The sequence below is a fragment of the Pseudochaenichthys georgianus genome, chromosome 3 (assembly GCF_902827115.2).
Source record: "Pseudochaenichthys georgianus chromosome 3, fPseGeo1.2, whole genome shotgun sequence".
Taxonomy (NCBI): Eukaryota; Metazoa; Chordata; class Actinopteri; order Perciformes; family Channichthyidae; genus Pseudochaenichthys; species Pseudochaenichthys georgianus.
In genome coordinates this window covers 4,504,484-4,513,997 of record NC_047505.1, presented here as the reverse complement: position 1 = coordinate 4,513,997, position 9,514 = coordinate 4,504,484, and the positions used below count along the sequence as shown (strand labels likewise).

The 9,514-nt window shown below is 42.1% G+C and overlaps 1 protein-coding gene across 2 annotated transcripts in view; it reads right to left on the bottom strand.

Annotated features, from left to right (window-relative positions):
* Nucleotides 1–9,514, bottom strand: part of efl1 (elongation factor like GTPase 1) — a 136,867-nt gene that overhangs the window by 99,819 nt on the left and 27,534 nt on the right. For both annotated transcript variants that reach the window (XM_034106822.1, XM_034106832.1), the window contains exon 13: nucleotides 2,356–2,513. In XM_034106822.1, coding sequence (XP_033962713.1) covers nucleotides 2,356–2,513 — 158 coding nt within the window. The remainder of the gene's footprint in view (nucleotides 1–2,355; nucleotides 2,514–9,514) is intronic.

Here is a 9,514-nt window from a genome sequence, read left to right as displayed (position 1 = left end):
ACTTAGCGATCATTTACTTAGCGATCATTTACGTAGCGATAATTTACTTAGCGATCATTTACTCAGCAATCATTTACGTAGCGTTACTCAGCGATCATTTACTCAGCGATCATTTACTCAGCGATCATTTACGTAGCGATCATTTACTTAGCGATCATTTACTTAGCGATCATTTACGTAGCGTTACGTAGCGATCAATTACTTAGCGATCATTTACGTAGCCATCATTCACGTAGCGATCATTTACATAGCGATCATTTACATAGCGATCATTTACGTAGCGATCATTTACGTAGCGATCATTTACTTAGCGTTACTCAGCGATCATTTACTCAGCGATCATTTACTCAGCGATCATTTACGTAGCGATAATTTACGTAGCGATCATTTACGTAGCGTTACATAGCGATCATTTACTTAGCGATCATTTACGTAGCGTTACTCGGCGATCATTTACTCAGCTATCATTTACGTAGCGATCATTTACGTCGCGATCAATTACTTAGCGATCATTTACGTAGCCATCATTCACGTAGCGATCATTCACTCAGCGATCATTTACTCAGCGATCATTTACTCAGCGATCATTTACTTAGCGATCATTTACGTAGCGTTACGTAGCGATCATTTACTCAGCGATCATTTACTCAGCGATCATTTACTCAGCGATCATTTACGTAGCGATCATTTACTCGGCGATCATTTACGTAGCGCTACCTAGCGATCATTTACTTAGCGATCATTTACGTAGCGTTACGTAGCGATCAATTACTTAGCGATCAATTACGTAGCCATCATTCACGTAGCGATCATTTACGTAGCGATCATTTACTCAGCGATCATTTACTTAGCGATCATTTACGTAGCGTTACGTAACGATTATTTACTCAGCGATCATTTACGTAGCGTTACGTAGCGATCATTTACGTAGCGTTACGTAGAGATCAATTACTTAGCCATCATTTACGTAGCCATCATTCACGTAGCGATCATTTACGTAGCGATAATTTACTCGGCGATCATTTACTCAGCGATCATTTACTCAGCGATCATTTACTCAGCGATCATTTACTCAGCGATCATTTACGTAGCGATCATTTACTCGGCGATCATTTACTCGGCGATCATTTACGTAGCGCTACCTAGCGATCATTTACTTAGCGATCATTTACGTAGCGTTACGTAGCGATCAATTACTTAGCGATCATTTACGTAGCCATCATTCACGTAGCGATCATTTACGTAGCGATCATTTACTCAGCGATCATTTACTTAGCGATCATTTACGTAGCGTTACTCAGCGATAATTTACTCAGCGATCATTTACGTAGCGATCATTTACGTAGCGTTACGTAGAGATCAATTACTTAGCCATCATTTACGTAGCCATCATTCACGTAGCGATCATTTACGTAGCGATAATTTACTCGACGATCATTTACTCGGCGATCATTTACTCGGCGATCATTTACTTAGCGATCATTTACGTAGCGATTATTTACTCAGCGATCATTTACGTAGCGTTACGTAGCGATCATTTAAGTAGCGTTACTCAGCGATAATTTACTCAGCGATCATTTACTCGGCGATCATTTACGTAGCGATCATTTACGTAGTGATCATTTACGTAGCGATCATTTACGTAGCGATCATTTACTCGGCGATCATTTACTCGGCGATCATTTACTCGGCGATCATTTACTCGGCGATCATTTACGTAGCGCTACCTAGCGATCATTTACTTAGCGATCATTTACGTAGCGTTACGTAGCGATTATTTACTCAGCGATCATTTACGTAGCGTTACGTAGCGATCATTTACGTAGCGTTACGTAGCGATCAATTACTTAGCGATCATTTACGTAGCCATCATTTACGTAGCCATCATTCACGTAGCGATCATTTACTCAGCGATCATTTACTCAGCGATCATTTACTCAGCGATCATTTACTTAGCGATCATTTACGTAGCGTTACGTAGCGATTATTTACTCAGCGATCATTTACGTAGCGATCATTTAAGTAGCGTTACTCAGCGATAATTTACTCAGCGATCATTTACGTAGCGATCATTTACGTAGCGATCATTTACGTAGCGATCATTTACGTAGCGATCATTTACTCAGCGATCATTTACGTAGCGATCATTTACTCAGCGATCATTTACGTGAAATGCTTTAAATGTTTTACTCCTAGGAGCAATGGAAACATGTTCTCTCTGTGACAGACAATGGTGTAAAAACTGCCTATGGGCAAACTAAAACAAATATTGGTACCAGTATTTTTGCAAAGTGTTGTGAATTTAGATAAATTAAAAGATAGATAGAAAAGACTCAGGGGGAGGGTCAAGCTAACCTGTGCTGACTTCTGCAGGCTGGCCTTCCTGTGGCATGCTCCCTGAGATGGGGGGGGCTGAGGGGTTCTCTGCTGCCGTCTGATCAGCTGCCAGTTTTTCAGCATGTCTCTGTCTCGCCAGATCTCTGCGCTGTGCAATCTCCTCGTGTGTCAACGGCCTAAAAACACACATACACACACACAACAGCAGTGAAGTGAGGCTTTGGTTTACTGAATATCTGAGTATATTATGTGTCTCGTCAGGTACCGGTGAGATGATAAAATACAATCCAGGAAGTCAAGTTTGATCAATGAATGAGTTTAAAGATCCGTTTGAAGGACAACACTGCAGTTCCCTGGCTCACTATATTATTATTATTTTTTAACTTTAATTTTTCACAAATGAGATGCTTACACTTTTTGTACCCTTGATAAATGCATCCCCGTCTTTCATGGACATTAATGAGACGTATGTATTCATTGATATTAAAACAAATCTATATCAATTTAAATAAAATCACCACATTTCAAATATTGTCCATCTTTTAGCATCAATGATATGCAATACTAGCTTAACAATAGCCAGTGTGGTACAGTCAACAACAAAGAGTACAGTGAACTAGAAAAGAAGAAGAAAATAAAAGAAGAAAAACAGAATGAATGAATACATATGTGTATGTGAACTACGTATGTGACTAGAGTTCTGGTATTGGCTGAACATAAACTATTGCATTATGCTGAGGGGGGCTGCGGCTCCAGCCAGGACACTGTTGGCATTCTTAGCAAGAGAATCCCCTTTCTATCCATCATTTCACTGGGCAGTATACCAAGTATATAAAGTGCTGGATCCAGAGTGAAGGTAATTCCCAGCAGCTGTGTAATGTCCTTTTTAACATCCTTCTAGAGGTCCAGCATCTTTGGGCAGTCTCAATTGTGTGAAGACCCCCCCGATCCAAGCTGGCTCACTTTAAACTGCAGGGGGAACCTGCTATGTGATCAAGTGTTGGCATGATAGCCAGATAGTCTGTTGTAGTTTTACAATTGTTAAAGGCTCCTTAAAACTAGTGAACGTTTTTCTTAGCCCACTAACTGTAAGCACCCTACAATGGGAATGACCAGCCATTCATTTAATAAACCAATCATACCCCACCGAGTCCTATTTTAAAATGTTGACCAACTTAATTTCGAAATATAATGTTTAATTGGGTATCAATTTGTCACACATGGACTCTGTTTAGAAATATATAATAGATTTTACATTTCCCACATAGCTACCTGAGGGTAAACGTTAAAAAGCGAGCACAATTATTCCTACATTTGTGTTGCTGCATGACCTTTTGTGTGGTGTGCTGTGTGGTTGGAGTATGAGCGTGTGTGTGAGTGTATACCTCTTCAAAGGGAACACAGTGACTACAGCAACGCAGCTGCTCACAGTGACGCCATGCCACAGAGTTCTGCTCCATGATGACAAACCATGTAAAACAGCCCATCATTTGCCCCTAACAACAGCAGCAGCCCAGCAGACTCAGTGAGACGGATCACTCTCTTTTGCATTAATTTGATATGATTCAGTCCACAGCCTGAGTTTAGACCAAACTATGTTAAACAGAAGGATATAAGGTGTATGAGGTGAACATCTAAATAAAACATTGCTGTGTGGTAGATACAAGGCTTCGTGCTTCCTGGCTCAGTCCCTGCCTCCTCCTCGCTCAGTGGTAATAATTGGAATGCCAGGCCTGGGTTTCTGGACTCGCCTGCCGCGGTTATGAAGTAATGGCTTCCTGAAGATGGACGAAGGCAACCACATGCAGACCTTTCCACATTGTGAAGAAGGGGGAAAAAGTGTGCTGGAAAATTAAACAATATATTGATATTAAAGAAGTCTGCTAAACACACTTCATGGCTTTTTACCGCTGAAGGACTTCGATTGAAGATTTGTTTCCACTCTGGCCAGAGTGTATTGTAGCCTTTATTTAACCAGGTGAAGCCCCTTGAGATCAAAAGATCTCTTTTTCAAGGGTGACCTGCAGGACATTAAACATGTAACATAAAAACAACAGAACAACAATAAGGATGACATACAACATAATGTACAGGGTACAGTTTACAAAACTCTATTTACAGTGACAGGTACCATGAGTATTAAACAGGTTTGCAGACTGTTCCAATTTAGTGGAGCTGCACAAATAAAAAAACTAAATGTAACCGAGCAGTGACTGAGATGATATTATTTCTGACATTCACAAAATCACACAGCTGAGACAGATTATTCGATTTCAAGCTGGAGAAGATTCATCTTAAAAGGGGCCATGTTGCTTTTTTGTGTTTTCCCTTCCCTGTAGTGTGTTATATAGGTTGTTGTTGTGCATGTCAATGGTCTGCAAAGACTAAAATCCCTGTGTTCCCTCCAGAGGGAGTTTCCCTCCTTGTCTGAAATGCCTCCATTGGACTGCTTTGTTACTTACTGAACAAAGTGACATCACTATGTAACACGTGTGGCTTGCTAAGACTAAGGGGGGACTGGACATCTTTAAGCGGTTGACCAGTCACAACAGAGCAGACTGGGCTCTGGTTTCAGACAGAGGGTGAAAAGAGGTGCTGCAGTATGAGAACAATAAAGAGCTTTTTGAATATTAAAGCATGGAGACATGTAGAGACACTACATACTGACAGGGCTCGACATTATAAATGGCCCGCTGGCCCGGAAGCACTATTTAGACACCCCGAGCCAGCATAACGTACTTTCCACTTGCCCGCTCGGGCCACTAAAAATATTGTTTAAAAAAAAATGTTTTCTGTGGTATTGGTATTTTGACTAGCAATGTTGTTAAATTGTTTCGTTTATCAACGCTACAATATAGCGTTTCGTGAGTGGCTTGTTGTTGTTGGGTGAAAAGCAAACAGCTGTTTGCTGCGGAGCGCAGCGGGAGCAGGCTCCTGTGAGCGGGAGCGCGCTCCTTCACTACAGACTATCGCGCCACCTAACCATTCGCCAAAATGTTTTTAATACCAGCGGTAACAACCGACCAAGCGCCGGGCAAAAAAAATTCTGCAAATAAAAGAAAGTCACCGGAGGAGTTAAAGGAGAGTGACAGGGAGCATGAGAAGAAGAGGGAGAGAAAGTTTCAGCTTGATCGATGGAGTTGGCTTCTAGTGGTGCAGTGACGCGTCCTAAAACCCTTTTATAATCTATCGATTAGATTTATGATTCGAAAATTATAAAAGTAGGGTAGACATGTGGAGATTATCCGGCTGAACAAAACGTGCATTTATCAAACAGGTTTGTTTTCCACAGACCTTATTTCCAGCTATTTTCCAAAACCCTGTGGAGAAATCCCATTGCTTTTTGTGGAGGGAACCAGCAGCTTACTTCCTGGTTTTAGGACGCGTCACTGGCTGCACCTCTCAATATGATGCCAATATAAACAAGGTCTTCTGTGGCTCTGTACATCAATGCCGACCTATGCTGACAAGTAAGTGAAGAGTAGACAATATAAAGGTATTGGCGAAATGTCCCAGCAGTTTATGATAATGAAGGTTCTAATCTAATCAATTACATAGCCATTACATTTCTAACTCCTAATCACAGGAAGGCAGAAAGTGCATTATACAAATAATAATACTCATAATAATAGCAGACATTTTTTAACAATGTCCACAATATTATTAGTTTAATAAACCAAATATGAACAATTGAGGAAAATGAGGAAGAACTGATGATTCAAATGTTGTAGTTCAAGTAGTAATGTAGTGCATACATTACTATTGCAACAAATGTGTTAATTTTCTTCATTATTAGTCGATTTTTTTTTGGACGAATGCTCCGGGCCAGTGGTTACAATGGTGGGGCCAGTGATAATACAAGTCCACCGGCCCGGGGGGGGGCCAGTGGCTTTTTACCCTTACTGTCTACCCCTGACTGAGGCTGCAGCCACACGAGGACAACAACGGCCGTTTGCGTTACTGTTTAGTGTCATATAGACCGTTCGGCCACACGAGGACGACCGAATACGGCACTAAACGACTGAGGAAACGATAACGGGTCCCAAGGTGGTTAGAACAGCATACGCAACTCTCTGGGGGGTCAAACGGCTCCGTGTGTGCGCCCTATCCGAACATTTTCAGATCACTGATAGTGATTGCGCAATAGCCCCGCCTCTCCCCACCTCTTCTGCTCACCTCCGCTTACCCCGCGCCATTGCTGAATTGTTTCGCCACCAACAACAACAACAATGGCGGATCGCAGAGTTGCTATCGTGCTCCGGACGCTATTGACCATGCTACAGTTGTTTGTGCAACATCTACAGCAATAATGATGAGGCAATAGCCCCGCCTCTCCCCACCTCTGCTGCTCACCCCCGCGTCAAAGTAAACTGCACCCTGAATTCAGATTATTTATCTTTCTCTCGATATGGACCTAAACGCGAGTGAAGTCTAATCTGACAGGACGGAGACACACAGCTCTGCTCACCTGCAGCTCCTCCCGCTGCAGCAAAACACACACTTCAAGTCAGATCATCACCCTTAGCTATTTTAATTACCTCTCAAACTACCTAAACTAGTAACATAAATATGTTTATGTTTCCTGTCGGCCGGGTCACTCGTTACTGGATCAGCTGCTGCATGAGACAGACACTGACGCTGTCCGAAGAGAGGGAGGAAAAAGAGAGGCTCCGTGTATTTTATTATTATAATATATAGAGTCGTTATTCATTTGTTTTAAAGCTCAATAAATAACAAAGAAGACCTTTGACCGGCACTTTTATAATTGTGTCCGGAAGATTTAAACTTTAATTCACGTTGACTGGCGAAAAACTCTGCCCGGTTCCCTCGGCCCCCACCGCGGAGAATAAACAGAAGGGCAACCATGACAACCATGCTTCTTCGCTGCTTTTGTGGAGGAAGTTACAGCGCCACGTACAGGCTCGGCATATGTACTGCAGCTTCTCCAGCGGTTGGAGCTAAACGGAGCGGTCTCGTGTGGACAGACACTATCCGGTGAATATTGCGTGTGGACGGAAGCTTGTTTGCGATTGCGTTTGCGTTAATCCTATGCGTTTAGCCGTCCTCGTGTGGCCGCAGCCTGATATACACCTGAACATCAGCAGGAGAGGACTCTTTAAAGTAGAGACACTACATACTGATATACACCTGAACATCAGCAGGAGAGGACTCTTTAAAGTAGAGACACTACATACTGATATACACCTGAACATCAGCAGGAGAGGACTCTTTAAAGTAGAGACACTACATACTGATATACACCTGAACATCAGCAGGAGAGGACTCTTTAAAGTAGAGACATTACACACTGATTTACACCTGAACATCAGCAGGAGAGGACTCTTTAAAGTAGAGACACTACATACTGATATACACCTGAACATCAGCAGGAGAGGACTCCTTAAAGTAGAGACACTACATACTGACATACACCTGAACATCAGCAGGAGAGGACTCTTTAAAGTAGAGACACTACACACTGATTTACACCTGAACATCAGCAGGAGGACTCTTTAAAGTAGAGACACTACATACTGATATACACCTGAACATCAGCAGGAGAGGACTCTTTAAAGTAGAGACACTACATACTGATATACACCTGAACATCAGCAGGAGAGGACTCTTTAAAGTAGAGACACTACATACTGATATACACCTGAACATCAGCAGGAGAGGACTCTTTAAAGCAGAGATACTACATACTGATATACACCTGAACATCAGCAGGAGAGGACTCTTTAAAGCAGAGACACTACATACTGATATACACCTGAACATCAGCAGGAGAGGACTCTTTAAAGTAGAAACACTATATACTGATATACACCTGAACATCAGCGGGAGAGGACTCTTTAAAGTAGAGACACTACATACTGTACTGATATACACCTGAACATCAGCAGGAGAGGACTCTTTAAAGTAGAGACACTACATACTGATATACACCTGAACATCAACAGGAGAGGACTCTTTAAAGTAGAGACACTACATACTGATATACACCTGAACATCAGCAGGAGAGGACTCTTTAAAGTAGAGACACTACATACTGATATACACCTGAACATCAGCAGGAGAGGACTCTTTAAAGTAGAGACACTACATACTGATATACACCTGAACATCAGCAGGAGAGGACTCTTTAAAGTAGAGACACTACATACTGATATACACCTGAACATCAGCAGGAGAGGACTCTTTAAAGTAGAGACACTACATAGTGATATACACCAGAACATCAGCAGGAGAGGACTCTTTAAAGTAGAGACACTACATACTGATATACACCTGAACATCAGCAGGAGGACTCCTTAAAGTAGAGACACTACATACTGACATACACCTGAACATCAGCAGGAGAGGACTCTTTAAAGTAGAGACACTACACACTGATTTACACCTGAACATCAGCAGGAGAGGACTCTTTAAAGTAGAGACACTACATACTGATATACACCTGAACATCAGCAGGAGAGGACTCTTTAAAGTAGAGACACTACATACTGATATACACCTGAACATCAGCAGGAGAGGACTCTTTAAAGTAGAGACACTACATACTGATATACACCTGAACATCAGCAGGAGAGGACTCTTTAAAGTAGAGACACTACACACTGATTTACACCTGAACATCAGCAGGAGAGGACTCTTTAAAGTAGAGACACTACATACTGATATACACCTGAACATCAGCAGGAGAGGACTCTTTAAAGTAGAGACACTACATACTGATATACACCTGAACATCAGCAGGAGAGGACTCTTTAAAGTAGAGACACTACATACTGTACTGATATACACCTGAACATCAGCAGGAGAGGACTCTTTAAAGTAGAGACACTACATACTGATATACACCTGAACATCAGCAGGAGAGGACTCTTTAAAGTAGAGACACTACATACTGATATACACCTGAACATCAGCAGAATAGGCCCCTTTAATAACATATGTTGGTTTAAGTCTCGTGGCTTGTGCAACAGCTTGTGTACGCAAACTCCGTTGTGGTGGGGAGTTTAACAAAGTGTGGGACATGGCCTTGGCTGCCAGCGCTACTCCGAGACCCGAAGTGCCCAAACGGAGACGCAGAGCCAACCCGACTATGGATGGGTATGTAGGCGAGGGAACTACAGGACACAGGGATGATGACAAAACAGGGTGGTACGTATGA